The following is an 18,712-nucleotide window of genomic DNA, read 5'->3' as shown; positions in this document are numbered from 1 at the left end:
GGAGAACAGATTTCAATCCCACTCCATAATAAATATAACATCTACAGAAGTTTTAACCAACTTAACTAAAAGGCAAAGAAATGCTAGAAATGCTAGTAGGATTTTTACCTAGGAAATAGAATTGTCCAGGAAAAGGAGGATTAAGAAAGAAGCTGAAGCCAGTGCCAGTGGCTCATTCCTGTAATCCTAGATCAAGGTTCAAAGCCAGCTCAGGTAGGAAAGTGTATAAAACTCTTATCTCTAATTAACCACCAGAAAAGCTGGAAGTGGAGCAGTAGCCCAAGTGGCACAAAAGCTCAGGGACATACCCAGGCTCTGAGTTCAAAGCCCAGGAAACACACCACACACACACACACACACACATACACACACGAGGAACGTTGCTAAGATAGGGCCTACTTTCAGAAGCTTCCTTCCATGGAAAAAATATATAGCTCCAAGGGCTGGAGCTCAAGTGGTAGAAAGAACTTTAGCCTAGCAACCATGAGGCCCTGAGTTCAATCCCCAGTACTGCAAAAGGAATCATAATCATCAACATCAAAAATCTCCCATTGCTTTTAAAGAAGAGACTCTTAGGGCTGGGATATGGCCTAGTGGCAAGAGTGCTTGCCTCGTATACATGAGGCCCTGGGTTCGATTCCCCAGCACCACATATACAGAAAATGGCCAGAAGTGGCGCTGTGGCTCAGGTGGCAGAGTGCTAGCCTTGAGCGGGAAGAAGCCAGGGACAGTGCTCAGGCCCAGAGTCTAAGCCCCAGGACTGGCCAAAAAAAAAAAAAAGAAGAGACTCTTATAGGGCCAATGAGATTTAGCAGTTAAAAGTTAGGAACTGAGGGGCTGGGGATATGGCCTAATGGCAAGAGTGCCTGCCTCTCATATACATGAGGCCCTGGGTTCGATTCCCCAGCACCACATATACAGAAAATGGCCAGAAGTGGCGCTGTGGCTCAAGTGGCAGAGTGCTAGCCTTGAGCAAAAAGAAGCCAGGGACAGTGCTCAGGCCCAGAGTCCAAGCCCCAGGACTGGCCAAAAAAAAAAAAAAAGTTTGGAACTGAGCTGGGTTCTGGTGGCTCACACCTGTAATTCTAATTACTCAGCAGGCTGAAATATAAGGATCCCAGGTCAAAGCCAGCTAGGAATAAAAGTCCATGAGACTCTTATCTCAAAATAAAATAATGTAAAATAAAAAAGCTGAAGGCCAGTGCCCAGGCCTCGAGTTCAGACCCAAGTACTGGCATTAATAATAACAACAATAACAACAAATAAAAATGGTGAAATAAAATGATCTCCCTGAATACTTAAAATCATTTAGTAGCAATCACCTAAAATTAAATGCTGAACATCAGTAAATAACTAAATGATACATATTAGCTATTGTCCAGAGCTGAAAAGTGAGGGCATCAATTGGAGCAGAGCCCTATAAGGCCTCAACTCTTTGAGGACCACTTGATCTCAGCAAACCTTTAAACAATTCCTCCACAACTGAACTCTATATATCATTATATAAAATGGAGGTCACATATGTCAGCACATTACCTTGCCAGAAAACGAAATTTCCAGACTCAGCATGGCAGGCAGAGATAGGTGGATGGTGACTGACCTGGTGGGACAAAAGATAGAAAAGCAACGAACAAATGTCTGTATTCTGCAAAATCCATTCCTTCGGTGTTGAAAGGTCACACAAGGTGCAGTGGTTGACTATAAAAGAATTGTAATTCCCTAGCCTGACCTCCAGAGGGTGCTCCTGACACAATCAGCTCCCACTTCCTCAGACTGGTCAGGATAGAGGAAAGTTGTGAATGGAAGCTTCCCAGAGAAGATGACCCAATTGTAAGTGATGGAGATAGATGCTTTGAAAGGTACAAAAGTAAAAGGACATTCTAGGCTCTGTTGGTATTTGGGATGGAGTACCAGCAAGAAGAGGGAAGGCTAATAAAGTGGATGGATGAGGATGAGTATGGTGGCAGTAGTTTATTTTCAAGCATGGAAAGAGAAAAATGAAACACACTGAAATAATAATAGGTAATTGTTTATATAATACTATAAATACTTATGATTATTATTAAATATACTACTGATAATAATAAGTATTATTATGTTGATCATGGGCTTGAAATCAAGGCCTGGGCACTGTCCCTGAACCTTTTCATTCAAGGCTAGCACTCTTCCACTTTGAGCCACAGTTACACTTCCAGTTTTGTGGTGGTTAATTGGAGATAAGAGTCTCACAGGCTTTCCTGCTTGGGCTGGCTTGGAACCATGATCCTCAGATCTCAGCCTCCTGAGTAGCTAGGATTACAGGCATGAACCACCAGGATCCAGCTGGAATTATTTTCAGAAGGAAAAAGGCATAAGGGAGAATGAAAGAAGGGTGAATTTGATCAGGATACATGGTATGCATGTATGCAAATGCCATAATGAAGCTTCCTTGTACAATCAATAATTTTTTAAAGGAGATATGTTAGGACTGGCTATTGGCTATTCCCAGGCTATGTGCTCTAACTTTGTCTGCCAGTGTTTTTTAGGTATTTGAAGAATACTTGAAAATATTTTAAGATGCCAAAGAAGTGTGTTTTTTTTCCTGTCCTGGCACTTGAACTCAGGATAGCATTCTACCATTTGATCCACACCTCCACTTCCAGCTTTTTGGTGGTTAATTTGAAGTAAGTGTTTCACTAACTTTCCTGATCAGGTTGGGTTCGAACTTCAATCCTGAGATGTCAGCCTCCTGAGTAGCTAAGATTAGAAGCATGAGCCACTGGTGCCAGGCTTCAAGTGTTTTTTTGTTTTTTAAAAATTACGATCTTTAGCTGGGATGTAGCTCAGTGACAAAGTGCTTGCCTAGCAAGTGCAACATCCTGGGTTCGATCCCCAGTACCAAAAAAGAAAAGACAAAAAAAAATACAGTTAAAATTACTATCTTTAAGTAGGTGTACAAAGGAATTTCAATCAACCTATCAGTTTATGAGTATAATACATCTTGATCAATGTCACCCTTTCACGCAGAACAAGTGTATTTTTTTTTAAAGTTTTATAATTTTATTGTCTTTAAGGTTACAATTCAACATCCCAGTTTATGGGTACAATGCATTATGATCAATGTCTCTCTTTAGAACAATGTTTTAATATGTTACTTCTAAGCAACATGAAGATGCTCTCCCTTGGGCTCAGCAAATTTAACTCTTAAAAACTTCATTGTGAATCTAACCTCTTCTAAATGAACTTACAATACAATTGTTAGGGAAGGTTTGCTGATGGCTAAGGATTAATACATTTTTCTATTTTCAAGATAAAAAAGATTCTAGGTAAATTTCCTTTGGTGTATGCCACATGGCTACTGTATATGTTTTTGGTACACTGGGTATTGTATACATGCCTGCCTGATCTAGGGAAGGGAAAGAAAAACGAGGGTGTAAGATAACACAAGAAATGTACTCACTGCCCCCCTTTTGCACAACACCTTGTCAACAAAATTTAATCAATAAAAAAATAGGTTGAGGATGAAAAAAAACTTAAACATGTAATGTTAAGCATTATGTTAAGTAATGTTAAGTGGGTGAAAATGGAACTACTTCTATCCTTTTCTGTGTAAAGGTTAAAAAACAACTACTCTTGGCTGGGGATATGGCCTAGTGGCAAGAGTGCTTGCCTCGTATACATGAGGCCCTGGGTTCGATTCCTCAGTACCACATATATAGAAATGGCCAGAAGTGGCACTGTGGCTCAAGTGGTAGAGTGCTAACCTTGAGCAAAAAGAAGCCAGGGATAGTGCTCAGGCCCTGAGTTCAAGCTCCAAGACTGGCCAAAAAAAACCAAAAAACAAAAAAAAAACAAAAAAACCCAAGATAAAAAAAAACCCACAAAACCTTTTTTGTTGAAAATGAACTATATATCTCGTGGGTAGGGATGGAAGGGAAAAACTAGGAGAGAGAGAAGGAAGAAGTGACACTGTACAAAAAGAAATGTATTCATTACCTGATTTATAAAATGTTAACTCCTCTATACATCACCTTTATAATAACTGAAAATATTTACTGAAAAAAAACCTTTGTTGAGTTGGCATTGTACAGAAGTGAATAGCCATATTGGTCTAGAAATGTTAAAATTATTTTTTCCATTTGTACAGGGGTAAGCACACTATATTAAATATGTAAGGTCTTATCTACATGGATTTGATTACAGAAACTAATAAAGTATTCTCTAAATAATGGGGGGAAAACCCACCTTTACCAGTAAGATAACAACAGGCCATCTCTGGTATACACTAAGAAGCTGAGAGCAAATGGCTCTCTATTCCTCTTCTCACAGGTTAGCAGTACCACAGACCATGTTCAAAGCCTGTAATGCTGGCAGTGGTATTTCCAGACAGTTTCATTTTAGACAGTTGGTTCTTAATATACTTAGGAGCCTTGAGCCCTTTCATATTATAAATGTGGAAGCTGAAATCAGGAAAATGAAGATTTCCCAAGGCACACAGGGACAAAAGGAAGGAAAATTGAGTGTCATGGTTGAACTCAATGATTTACAAACTCCAACAATTTAAGCAGCTGCACTGTGTTGTTTATAAAGAACTCAGAATCTGGAGCCCTACCTGAGACGCCCAGAATTGTGTGTGTGGGGAAGGAGAGAGGAAGGCAACAGGGATGGCAACAATAGCGATTCCCTTGTTATGGACCCTCGGCATGGTTTGCAAACCACTTTTGTGTGCCACACCTATAGGCAGAGAATGTCAGGCCATATACACCTTCACAGACATGGGTGATTGGTCAGTGGCAGCTGAGCAAAGCTGGGGCCAAAGAAAAGTAGACCAAAGCCCGAAAAACCTTTTAGCTTCTCAGATTCGATTCCAGTTGCCTTATGAAGTAGGAGACATACTGTGGTGGTGTTGTGTTTGTCTTAGCTCCCCATAGGCCTCCTAAGAATGTGAGTCCTTGCTGTTCTATGAGGTCCCAAAGGCCAATTTCCTCTTCAAGCATTGATGGAGAAACCTAACTTCTATACTGTGACTCTCTAGCTCTGCTTTCCTTTGTCATCTTGTTAAAGTCCAACCACTTGGAGACAGGTCATATCACAAAATTCTGTAACTCCTTCTTTTTCTCTCCTACTAGATAGCTCTCAAAAATAATCTAACTTGGTTTTTTGCTAGTACTGAACTCAGTACTTGAACTCAGGGCCTAATGCTCCAATCTACTTGTTTGTTTATAGCTGGTGCTCTACCACTAAGCTATGCATCCATTCTGGCATTTTGCTGTTTAATTTAAAATGGAGTCTGTAGTACTTTGCTGCCCAAGCTGGCTTCAATCTATGATCCTTTGATTCCAGCCTCCTGAGTAGCCAGGATTATAAGCATGAGCTACCAGTGCCTGGCTTCTAGTTAACTTTTAAACCATGGGTTCATATGAAGTTAAGTCAGGATGAGAATTCTCATGCCTCATTTCTCTACCCCATAGGACTATAGGTATGGGAGAGGAGCTATAAAGTGTTCCCCTCACTCCATAATGTCGGAATTTCTGAAAATTAATCCTACAGAAATAATAAATGATAAAAAGCAGTATAGTCTTTATAAGTATAGCCAATATTAAACATGAAAGCAAAATGCAGTATATAAAAACGATGCACCAGTTCTATAATTTTAAATCCCATTAAACAAGTATATAAATATGGTGTCCATATGAATTATACAAGAAACCTTATTATCACATTAAAATGCTGGTTTGGTCTTTTAGAAACTATTGTGTTAAGCTGGGCACTGATGGCTCATGACTATAATCCTAGCTCCTCAGGAGGCTGAGATCTGAGGATGGTGATTTCAAGCCAACCTAGGCAGGAATATCCTTGAGGCTCTTATCTCAGACAAACCACCAAAAAGCCAGAAGTGGAGCTGTGGTTCAACTGGTAGAGCTCTACCCTTGAGCACACCAGTGGAGGCAATAAAAAAGAGACCTTACTAAAAAATTAATAAATCAAAAAGTGCTGGGGAGACATGACTCAAGTGGTAGAGCATCTGTTTCACAAGTGGCCCTGAGTTCAAATATCAGTAATGATCAGAAAACAAACAAACCTATTGTGCTAGGTTAATAAACTACTGCCTAGAAGAGTACTTTAAATGTACCCAAAGGATTTTATTTAGACAGGGTCTTGCTAGTAGCCCAGGCTGGTCCTAAACTGAAGATCCTTCTGTCTTAGCTTCCTGAGTGCTGGGATTATAGGCATGTACCATCTCAAGTGGCCCTAAAAGATGTTTTCTGAACAAGTGCATCTCAATGTTGAAGTATCAACGATCTTTCTTATGTCTTTATGAACAGGCATCTGAGAAGTTTGTGTGGACCAAATTGCTTTTCAGGGTTCAGAGAAATTTACAAGGTTGCCTTCTTTTTCTTTAATATATTTATCACAGTACATTCTTATTTATGACATACTTCTGGGTCATCTACCTCAGGCTACTCTAGTGTCAGGACATGTGAAAGAGCTTTTGTTGTCCCACAGGCCTGGGTGGTCTGTAGGCTGTATGACTTGGGGAATTTTTTTTTTTCCTTGAGACAGGATCTCACTATTTATGTAGTCCAGGCTGGCTTCTAACTCTGACCATCTTACCCTCCAGAGTGCTGTAATTACAGGCATGCACCACTCTGCCTGGTCCTTCAGCAAATTTCATCTCTCTCAGCTTTGGCTACCTCATCAATAAAATAGGGCTAATGTCACTGACTGGATCAACAGATCAGGACAACACACATGAAATAAGTCCAGGATCCCATGCCAGTGTAGATTAGGGCAGAGGGTATATTTCCACTTAGTTTCCATGGTAACCTCATGCCTCATTCACCTTTATAAATTAGAAAATCAAGGTTCTGTTCAGCACAGAATCTCACCAACGCTGTCCCATTAAGGAGTGCTGAAGACAGCATTAAATCCCAACCCAATGGTCTTTTCCACACGTACAGCAGCCTTCCTGTGACTGAGCTGAAAGTTGGGCTCTTGTACTTCCAAAGCCTGAACATTCATTAATGTCCTTTCCTTAGGAACACTTAAATAAAAAATGCTTTGGAATTTGACCTTTCTAACCTATTCAAGTCTTATTTCTTTCTTTGTAAAATGAGGCCAGCATATTTCTTGGCTTCAAAATGCTATGATTCTAACATCTCTCAATGTCTTTTTTGAACATGGATCAAATGGATCAGTGATTAACAGCCAGCCTTGAAAAATCTGAGTCTAGACTCTGATTGGCTTGAATGTCCACAGAAAGGGGTAACTCATGGCCAGTCACTCAGTCTTTGTTGATGGCAGGCATTCCCTGGGGGCAGAGAAGAGAAAGCACTATCTGACCTGTTTTTCTAGTCTTGGCTTGGTTTAGACTCTATTCTAATGGTTTTCATTTATCATTACTGAGACAGGGTCTTACCATGTAACGTAGAGTGATGTCAAACTCATCTTCCTCCAGCCTCCTGAATGCTGGGATTACAGCCATGCACCACTACTTCTGACTAGTCTCTATTCCATTCTTTTCTTTCCTTTTTCTCCTTCCTTCCTTTCCTTCTTTTCCTTCCTTCCTTCCTTCCTTCCTTCCTTCCTTCCTTCCTTCCCCCACATTCTCTCTCTCTCTCTTTCTCCCTTCTTTTCTTTATGTACTGGCCCCAGGCTTAACTTCATGGTCTCAGAGCTGTCCCTGAGCTTTTTTATTTTTTTAACTGAAGGCTACTGCTCTACCACTTGAGCCATAACTCCACTTCTGGATTCAAAGCATGATCCTCAGATCTCACCCTTCTGAGTAGCTAGGATTACAGGCATGAGGCACAAGGGCCCAGCTAGTGTCAACTCTTGTTACTTTGTAATCCAGGCCAAAAAAAAATAAAATAAAAATAACAGTAGAGTCTAAACAGACCCAGCTCCAGAAAAAGCATTATCTGCTGTTTTATGAGGTAAGCACTTTACCATTAGGCCATATTCCCAGTCCCTCCCCATTTTTTTCTTTTTGCCAGTCCTGGGGCTTGAACTCAGGGCCTGAGCATTGTCCCTGACTTCTTTTTGCTCAAGGCTCGCACTCGGCCACTTGAGCCACAGCACAACCTCTTGCCTTTTCTATATATGTGGTGCTAAAGAATCGAACCCAGGGCTTCATGTATATGAGGTAAGAACTCTTGTCACTAGGCCATATTCCCAGCCTATTTTATCTGCTATTTTAATGGATAAATCCAATGTAGATTAAATTTCATTGAAACTTTCTTCATCATTTCCTCTCTAATCAAAGAACAACAATTCCTAATTGGTGAGGATTTCTAAGCATTCAGGAAATTACTATACTTCTTTTTACTGTGAGGAGATATGTCTTCATAATATGTCTCTGTGTGGCCCTTAAGAATTCTATTCTCGGGCTGGTGATATGGCCTAGTGGCAAGAGTGCCTGCCTCATATACATGAGGCCCTGGGTTCGATTCCCCAGCACCACATATACAGAAAACGGCCAGAAGTGGCGCTGTGGCTCAAGTGGCAGAGTGCTAGCCTTGAGCAAAAAGAAGCCAGGGACAGTGCTCAGGCTCTGAGTTCACGGCCTAGGACTGGCCAAAAAAAAAAAAAAAAATTCTATTCTCTTGAAAGTTAAGAATTCTAGTAATTTATAATTTATTTGTATAAAAGGGGACTTGATTCATCCTGACACAATTCCTGACATATGCTTTGAATATACGTTCTTTTTTTTCTCAAATTTTTATTATCAAACTGATGTACAGAGAGGTTACAGTATCATACGTTGGGCACTGGATACATTTCTTGTACTGTTTGTTGCCTTATCCCTCATGCTCCCCTCCCTCCCCCCCTTTCCCTCCTCCCCCAGGTGTTCAGTTCACTTACACCAAACAGTTTTGCAAGTATTGCTTTTGTAGTTATTTCTCTTTTTTTACCATGTGTCTCTCAAATTTGGTATTCCCTTTGAATTTCCTACTTCCAATACCAGTAAACACGGTTTCCAATATACTCAGATAAGATTACAGAGATAGTGTAGGTACAACCATAGGAAGGTGATACAAGAACATCATCAATAATAGAAACTACACATACACATAGGACGTTGAAAGTAGTTACAACTGTGATATATCACTTGTTTCCATAACATGGAGTTCATTTCACTTAGCATCATCTTATGTGTTCCTAAGGGTATAGCTATTGGGCCTTGTGATGCTCTGCTATGGCTTGCCTAAACCTGTACTAATTATTCCCAATAAGGGAGGCCATAGAGTCCATGTTTCTTTGGGTCTGGCTCACTTCACTTAGTATAACTTTTTCCAAGTCCTTCCATTTCCTTACAAATGGAACAATGTCATTCTTTCTGATAGAGGCATAAAATTCCATTGTGTAAATGTACCACATTTTCCTGATCCATTCATCTATGGAGGGGCATCTGGGTTGGTTCCAGCTTCTTGCTATGGCAAATTGTGCTGCGATGAACATTGTTCTGCTGGTGGCATTACTGTGATTTTGTTTGTGGGCTTTTGGATAGATACCCAACAGTGGGGCTGCTGTTCTTGTAAGAGGTCAACGAGAATCAGATGAGGATTTTCTTTCTTTTTTCTTTTTTTTTTTCTTCAAATTTTTATTATCAAACTGATGTACAGAGAGGTTACAGTTTCATACGTTAGCCATTGGATACATTTCTTGTACTGTTTGTTACCTTGTCCCTCATACCCCCCTTCCCCCTCCCCCTTACCCTTTCCCCCCCTGAGGTGTTCAGTTCACTTACACCAAACAGTTTTGCAAGTATTGCTATTGTAGTTGTTTGTCTTTTTTTACCTTGTGTCTCTCAATTTTGGTATTCCCTTTCAATTTCCTAGGTCCAATACCAGTATACACGGTTTCCAATATACTCAAGATTACAGAGATAGTGTAGGTACAACCACAGGAAGGTGATACAAGAACATCATCAATAGTAGAAGCTACAGATACACATGGGACATTGAAAGTAGTTACAACTGTGATATAACAATTGTCTCCATAACATGGAGTTCATTTCACTTAGCATCGTCTTAAACTGCCCCTTAGCACCACTTATCCCTGACCTAACTGCCCAGAGTTGCAGCTACTTAGTTGTACTTCTTGCTGACATATAGGGTAGGGTGCAGAAAGAAGCCAAGTGCCAAAAGAAATAGTAACCAAGAGCAGAGACCAGCTCTTAGTGATGGCTGTCATGTGCTAGTTACTGGGTGTAAAATGATGATTGTTCATGCTCATGAAGCTTGTATTTTAGGGTATAAGTGGTGAGACTGACAATATGCATGGAAGCACTCAATCTGTCACTAGTGGTACTTGTTAAGGAAGATTAAACTAGGTGTGAGGATCAGGCAGGGTGAGCAGGCTGCTGTTCCACACAGGGTGGCAGGGTGTGTGCATGGTATGTGTGTGTGTGGGGGGGGTGTTCTAATAGTGGAGAGTGAGAGGAATAGGGAGTGAACCATACAGAAAGATCTGGGAGGGCTGGGGATATGGCCTAGTGGCAAGGGCGCTTGCCTCATATACTTGAAGCCCTGGGTTCAGTTCCCCAGCACCACATATACAGAAAATGGCCAGAAGTGGCGCTGTGACTCAAGTGGCAGAGTGCTAGCCTTGAGCAAAAAAAGAAGAAGCCAGGGACAGTGCTCAGGCCCTGAGTCCAAGGCCCAGGACTGGCCAAAAAAAAAAAAAAAAGAAAGAAAGATCTGGGAGAGGTCACTGCAGGCGTCCAGGACTGGAAACTGTGATGCAAATCAGAAACAAAAAGCCAATGTGGCCTTAGCTGGATGGAGGGCAGGGACCAGAAGCATGATGGCTTGTCAGGACCTTGGAGGGCTTTCTGGGCCACAGCTGGGACTCTAGTATACTAAGGATTTTATACTGTGAAGTTGTTAGTGTTGTTTTCTTTCTACTTAAAACAGCCACTCTAGCCAATACCAGTGGCTTATACCTATAATCTTAACAACTCAGGAGGTTGATTGCAGCTCAGTGATAACCCAGGCCAAACAAAAAGTCAGACTCCATCTCCAAAATAACAAGTAAAATGTAGGACTAGAGGCGTGGCTCAAATGTTAAAGTGCCAGACTAGAAAGTAAACAGAGCAAGCTCAAGGATTTGAGTTTAAACTCCAGCATTACAGCAAAGCAACACAACACAACTATTCTGGCTGCTGTAGGAGGAATTGTCTATGGAGGAGACAGCTAATGGAAATCCAGCTAATGAGTTCAGTGCTATAATCTCAGTGAATGACTATGGTGGCTGGTGACCACCATCGGTGGCTCACTTTGGAAGGAAGGACTCTAAAGGGAGACCTAGGATTTGCCAGTATATGTGGTTCACAAAACCAGATACTATTAAGGATGATGCAAAGGAGACACGGCAATCTGTGGTGAAAGCATTGCCAATTGTTTTCTCCAAGTTCATAGTTAACCACTTAGCTCACAAACACAGGACCTTTCTTGAAATAAAACCAAAAACACATTAAGCAATGACCTAGAAATGCAGAAAAATGTAGAGCAATATCTTAGTTTCCTTGTGTTTGAATTGTCACTACTTTTTGAGCGTATTATTAAAGATGATGTGTTTTTTAGCCAACTGTAAATACCTATCTGCTAGAAGGTGCAAGAACTTCTTAGAGGGGTGACATAGAATGGTAAGGAGAGGTATTTAGAAATCCAGCCAAGAACTCAGCTATGTTCAGAGTTCTCAAATAGGCCACAGAAAAGGAGGTCATGCTGAATGCACAAAGCAAGGAGGTAAGACTTCACTCTTACATTTCTAGCAACTTCTTTAAAAATCTGTTTCGTTGGCCAGGTGCTGCTGGCTCACACCTATAAATTCCAAGCCAGCCTAGAGACTCTTATCTCCAATTAACACAGAATAACCCAGAAGTGGATCTGTGGCTCAAGTGGCAAAGCACCAGCCTTGAGTGAAAAAAAGCCAAGCAAGTGAGGCCCTGATTTCAAAACCCAGTACTGGCATACAGGCATGTACACACAAAGATCAGCAACTAGTAATAATGCAGTCAACTTTTCTGATACAAACTCTCAATGAAATATAGTGGGTTAACATCTGGGATACTGACCATTTGTTGATGACCACTTGATTGCACATCCTTACCATGCCAGACCTTTCTCAAAGGCACAAAACAAGCAATGAAGCTAGGTGAAATGATTTTTCCTGCCCCATTCTTTTCCCTGAGGAAGCTCACAGCCAAGGTGTTGGTTCCTCCAGGCAGAGGAGAAAAAACCAGCAGGATGCTCAGTGTCTGTCTACCTGGCAAGCAAGGAAAGGAAAGCCTTTCTCTCCCAACCTCCCTGCCTGAGGCATATTTAGAAAGCCAAAACTGAGCCAGAGAAAACTCCTTGGCACAGTGGAAACCCCTAGGAAGATAAGAGTGGCACAGATGAGAACATAGGATGGGAATATTTAGGATCTACTTGTGAGGTCTCTCCTCAAAGGCCACACCCTAGCTCACAACAGAGTTGCTGTTAGCAATGACAAGCAAACTCCCAGTTTAGAAAAAGGCTATTTTTTATATCCATAGTAAACAACTCTTGTGTATGTGAGCATAATAACTAACTCCACACAAAAGTCCTCCAGAAAGTGAAGGATCAAAGCCACTGAACAAAAATAGGAGCCTGGAGTGGAACATTAGTAAGGAGTGGGGGTGGGGCACTGGAAACTCCCATCCTCCCAACCTTGGCCATCTCTTTGGTACAGATCCTTGCCTGGCCTACCACACTGAGCAATGTGGGGATCAAACAAGATCATTTGCTCATTTGGAAGTATAATGCGTTCTACAAGGCCATTTAACTGTGATTAAGAAATCTTTCTCTGGCTTCTGGCCACAGGAGTTACTCTGACATGTGTTGTTATGTCTTTCAGATGAGAAAATAGGGAAACAAGCTTAGATGTGGCCAAACTCTGGGCAGCAGAAAGTACTTCATTGCATGGTATTCCTACTACCTCACATCCCCATCTCCACACCCACCTAAACCACAGAGCATCACAGTGTCAGGACTGGGAGGACAGAGAGCAGAGGCCTTCTCAACTCAGTCAAGCGTCAAGTTGTTTCTTCTCAGTTTTTGAGCTTGTCTTTCTTAGGTTAAACTTTCACAAAAATGTATTAATTTAGGGGCTCTGCTCAATTAGTCCCGTTTGTCCTTTGGAGCCCTGGACTTTGCAGAGAGCTACAGGATAAGCTCTGCAGGTGTGTCTCCTACAATAACAGACATTGGTGATCTCACTATCTCCATGGGCAGATAGCCTCCTGAGCCACAAGAAGAACAGCTGTCCTTACAGGCACAGCATGAAGTGAATGGATGTTTTGCCTGCTCCTTAAGTGTGGTATTGGTACACTATGAGTTGTTGACAACACAAGCAACCTGGTGGTGAGAAGGCAGCCACATCTTCCTACTGTACACCTATGACTAGAACTTAACTTCCCAGTTACCTACTTTAGGGAAACCATGATTGGTCATGCTGGCCAAGCTTTCTGGTCCCCATGGAAGGTCTATTTTCTGCTGTAAATGCATATACAGAGATTTTAGCTGAGGGTGGCAATGCTTGCTTGCAATCCCAGCACTTAAGAGGCTCAGGCATGGGCTGGGGATATGGCCTAGTGGCAAGAGTGCCTGCCTCATATACATGAGGCCCTGGGTTCGATTCCCCAGCACCACATATACAGAAAATGGCTAGAAGTGGCACTGTGGCTCAAGTGGCAGAGTGCTAGCCTTGAGCAAAAAGAAGTCAGGGACAGTGCTCAGGCCCTGAGTCCAACTGGCAAAAAAAAAAAAAAAGAGGCTCAGGCAGGAGCCAGCCTGTGCTACATAGTGAGATCTCATCTCAACAAACAAATATATCATAATAACCCACACAAAACAACAAACAAACATGCCAGTGTGGATCTCTCCTTGGGCCTTATCCATTCTTGGGTACCCTCTGAGGCGACATTCTATCAGTTGTTGACCTCTGTAGCACTTCCTCACGATCAGGATGGGTGGTAATTACCACAATGAAGCCAGCCACGAAGATTCCTGGCTGCCTATGGGCAGCTTCTGTCTCACCAGTGATACTCAACCACTTATACTTGAAGACTAGATACGGGAGTCTTAGTTTACCTTCTGCCTTTGTAATACTCCATATACTGTTTTGATTGTGTGTGTGTGTGTGTGTGTGTGTGTGTGTGTGTGTGTGTGTGTTTTGCCAGTCCTGGGCCTTGGACTCAGGGCCTGAGCACTGTCCCTGGCTTCTTTTTGCTCAAGGCTAACACTCTGCCACTTGAACCACAGTGCCATTTCTGGCCATTTTCTGTATATGCAGTGCTAGGGAATCGAACCCAGGGCTTCATGTATACGAAGCAAGCACTCTAGCCACTAGGCCATATTCCCAGCCCCTCCATATACTGTTTTTAACAGTCTACATTTAAAGGCATTTAAAAGTTCCCTCAAGAACTGGGATGTAGCTCAATGTGGTAGAGTGCTTGTTTAGCACATTGAAAGCCATGGGTTGAATCACTATCACTACATCCAAAAACCTTGCTCTAAATTTAGCAGCAGTAAACATTTGTTGTGCATCTTTCACTTAGGTGTTTTGGTTTTTTGTTTTGTTTTTGGTGCTGGTACCAGAACTTGAACTCAGGATTAGTGTTCTCTCTTACTTTTATTTTTCCTCTCCAAGCTGGTGCTTTACCACTTGAGACACAGCTCCACTTCCTGCTTTTTTTCTGGTGAATTAAAGAGTCAAGGATTTGTCTGTCTGACTTCAAAGTGGGATCCTCAGATTTTAGCTTCCTGAGGAGTTAGTATTGTAGGTGTGAGCTTCCATTACAATACCCTGCAACTTACATGTATTGCTTCACTTAAGCCTTCTCACAACCTGTGAGCCAAGTGTGACATTCCTGCTGCACAGATGAAGCTTGAGCCCAGGAAAAGGAAAAGTTGTTTACAGAAGGCTAAACACAGAAGGGGTGTGTGGAAGGGTTTGAAGCAGGAAGGTCTACAATTCTTATGCCCAGCATATTCTCTGCTACTGACAATAATAACTTGCCTCTTTGCTTGCGCTCCAGTTTGTGGAACTAAATACCAAGTTGTGCAATAGTCCTTCTAGATAGCCCCTCTAGGATCATGTGTAAGCTTGGGGGCTCTCGTCCTATCCAGAGCTACAGGGCAGATGGCAGATGGACAGGACTGTGGGTCTTGCATTTCCCCCACCCTCCCCATCAGGGCCCAGGAGTTGGAGGCTCAACTCTGTCCAAGCTCCTGTTTCCACTCTTCTTATAGTTACTTATCCTGTCCTGACAGCTGTAGTTTGGGGGCTATTCTGAGCCTTTCTTTCTTTTTTTTCAGGGCACGCTAAACACCATGGCAACCAAACTAAGTTTCACTTATTCTTAAACCATTTTAGGTTCAGCATTTAAATAACCCCATTGAATTTTAAGCAGATAGATTGTCTGATCCTTTTAACTGCTAATTTTGTCTTCTACATCCCCAATACTGAATACTGGGAATCCACTAATAATAAATATGCTGTAGGATTTTTTTTTTTTTTTTTTGCCAGTCCTGGGCCTTGGACTCAGGGCCTGAGCACTGTCCCTGGCTTCCTTTTTGCTCAAGGCTAGCACTCTGCTACTTGAGCCACAGCGCCACTTCTGGCCGTTTTCTGTATATGTGGTGCTGGGGAATCGAACCCAGGGCCTCATGTATACGAGGCAGGCACTCTTGCCACTAGGCCATATCCCCAGCCCCTGCTGTAGGATTTTTGTACTCTTTTTTTAAGTTTCAGAGAACACTGCTTGTCATTTACAATGAACAGCATTTCCATCATTGATTCCCTTGGCCACACCCACTTCCTTTCTACTCCCCACAGTGCTAATCAATTGATAGAGGGCAGCAAGATAATCAGAATGCAAAGAATACTTTCACTATCTACCTTCCCTCTTTTTCCTCAGTTTTTCTAATGGGAAGGAGAGATATACATTAAAACAATATTTAGTATCCCTTGGGATGTTTAGAAGACTCAGAATGTGAAAACAATTGCTGCTAAATAAGAAGAGACAAGATTTTCACTTTCTAAATGTATACATTCTATTTTAACCAAATGATAATTCCTTGTTTTGGCAGATATTTGGATGCTGCCATGAACCAGCAATGCCAGGAAACTTGCAAAGAACATTTGCCCCTGCCCCATATGCTTTGAAGAGAAAAAGTCACACATTTAATGGTCACAAAGTCTCAGGAGGATATTCATTGTTACTGACAACTTGTTTGTTTAGTGCAGGTACTGGGACTTGAACTCAGGTTCTCATGCTCTTGCCTGGCTTTTCCACTCAAGGCTGGTACTCTACCACTTGAACTATGCCTCTACCTCTGGCCTTTAGGTGGTTAATTGGGGTCTCCCAGGCTTTACTGTCTGGGCTGTCTTCAAACTAGGATCCTCAGATCTCAGTCTCCTGAGTAGGTAGAATTATAGGCAGTAGGATTACTAACTGCTTGGTTATCACTACCCTTTTAAAGGGAACAATAAGACACAGAAAAGTTAAGTCACAAGCCCTGGGTCACAAGGCTAGTCAGAGGTAATGCTGACAGGTGGCCTGGCTCTTGAATATTCATGTATGCTACTTCCTACTAAGAGTCTGATGAGCCCCAAGCCACAGAAGTAAACCAGATATCCAGGTATTAGACATGGACAGGAATTTATCTTTTCAATAACCTTTTAAAAATCATATGAACAAAATTTAATTATGTACTTTGATTTTTGGCAAATGCATAACCCCCATCCAATCATAATATATGATTATTTCATAACCAGGAAGTGGTCTCTTGTTCCTTTGCTTTCAATCTTCTCCGACACTCAGTTGTGTTTTATAGAACCTTGAGAAAAGTTTATGAGTCCTAAGCCCCACGCCATTTCAGAAGAGGAAAGTTACCTTGAAATTTATATAGATGAAGGACCATTTTTATTTACCTATTTAGGTACTGGGGCTTGAACTCAGGGACTTGTACTTGAAGACAAATGCTCTACCACTTGAGCAATGTGCCAGTTCTTTTTACTTTTTACAGTTTGTTTTTCAAATTAGGGTCTTATGCACTAACTTTGCCATGGCAAGCCTCAGACTTCAGTCCTCATACCTCTGCCCCCACCACCCCAATAACTAGAATTACAGGTATGCAACACCACACCTCACAAGATGAAGATGTTTGTAAATCCTCCCAGTTTGAATCCCCTGCTTTCTTATTTTTCTTTTCAGTATATATTAATAATACAAGACAGTGGTTTTTCATTATGACATTTGCATACAAGTACATAATGTACTTTGATCACATTTAGTCTCCCTTACTGCCTTCTCTACCCACACCACTCCAACATCAGTCACTTTCTTTTGCTCGTATATAGGACAGAGATTCTTTGCTAGTCTCCAGACTCCCACCCCACTATACTGCCTTAGCACGAGAACAGTGCCAGGCTTGTGGTATACATTCAATAAACAACAAGTTGATTAGAATGAATAAATACATGAATGAGTATTCCTCTCAAACTAAAAATCAAGAACAGAGCACTGACTTGGTGCTATCCATTTTGAGAGGCACCAGGCTCTGGAATGTTGATGTCAACACTTAGGGACACACTTTCAAACTTGAAGTTACATTTTGGGCAAACACTTCACGCTCTGAAAATTCTTTCCACTAATGATTTTAAACAGAAAGAGCAGCATTCATGCATGCAGCCAAGCAAGTGCTCAAGGGATGGTGGTGAATTTCAATGGAAGGAAAATAGATCCCTGGCTTTAAGTTTCTAAGCACAGTAATTATCTCGTTCTTTGAAGCCAGTGAAAGAGAGAAATAAATATTTTAGAAGCACATTAAAGCTTCAGGCACAAGCAACTCCTCCCACCAAGTACAAAGGGCGCATACTCACCTGTTCTGAGAAAAACCGGAAGCCCTTGTCCTCTCGAATACATTCATATGTTTCTCCAAGGACAGGATTAAACGGCTTGCTCCCAGCTCGGAAGTAGCTAGATGCATAGGCAGAGATGGCGAAGGCTGCCACGTATACCTGCAGATGGAAAAGAAAGAACCTGGCTACTTCTGTGTCACCAAGGAACAAAGCAATGAAATCAAATCAAATCAAATCTCAATTTGTCTTGCTATTGTTTATTTCAGAAAGCCAAAGATTTGTCTAGGCTTAAAGAAAATTGAAGTCATAGGTTAAAATAATGTTCATTTTAGCCCAATGTTACAGTTTGAATATGAAATGACCTCATAGACTAATTACTGAGGGACTTCTCTCTAGTTAGTGATCATGGAAATTTTAAGGTATGGGGCCCTGACTGGAGGAAGATGCTTACTAAGGAGCCAGGAGTGTGTGTCCTCGGGGTATGTACCTTGTTTGGGGCTCCTTTGTGGTTTTCTCTGTGTCCTTGTTGGCTACAAGCTTCGGCCACATGTTCTTGTCACCATGATGGTGTGCCTCAACATAGGCCCAGACTCAACAGAGATCTATGGACTATAATTTCTGCAACTATGAGCCAAAATAAATAATTTCTCTGTTCAAGTTATTCTGTCAAGTATTTTGTCATAGCAGCAAAAGTCTGACTAATACCCAGAAGGAAACCAATTAGCAGTTTTAAATGGGACAATTACACTTTTTTTTTTGTCAGTTGTGGGCTTGAACTCAGGGCCTGGATGCTATCCCTAAGCTCTTTTACTCAAGGCTAGTGCTTTACCACTTTGAG

At 41.6% G+C, this 18,712-nt stretch overlaps 1 protein-coding gene across 4 annotated transcripts in view; it reads right to left on the bottom strand.

Annotated features, from left to right (window-relative positions):
• Positions 1 to 18,712, bottom strand: part of Osbpl3 (oxysterol binding protein like 3) — a 175,249-nt gene that overhangs the window by 20,245 nt on the left and 136,292 nt on the right. For all 4 annotated transcript variants that reach the window (XM_048339668.1, XM_048339670.1, XM_048339667.1 and 1 more), the window contains 2 exons: positions 17,896 to 18,033; positions 1,537 to 1,600 (listed from right to left, as the gene is read on the bottom strand). In XM_048339668.1, the coding sequence (XP_048195625.1) occupies positions 1,537 to 1,600; positions 17,896 to 18,033 (202 nt within the window). The remainder of the gene's footprint in view (positions 1 to 1,536; positions 1,601 to 17,895; positions 18,034 to 18,712) is intronic.

The sequence above is a fragment of the Perognathus longimembris genome, chromosome 2 (assembly GCF_023159225.1).
Source record: "Perognathus longimembris pacificus isolate PPM17 chromosome 2, ASM2315922v1, whole genome shotgun sequence".
In the NCBI taxonomy this organism is placed as follows: Eukaryota; Metazoa; Chordata; class Mammalia; order Rodentia; family Heteromyidae; genus Perognathus; species Perognathus longimembris.
The sequence above is the reverse complement of the archived record's forward strand: the minus strand, read 5'-3'. Positions and strand labels throughout refer to the sequence as shown.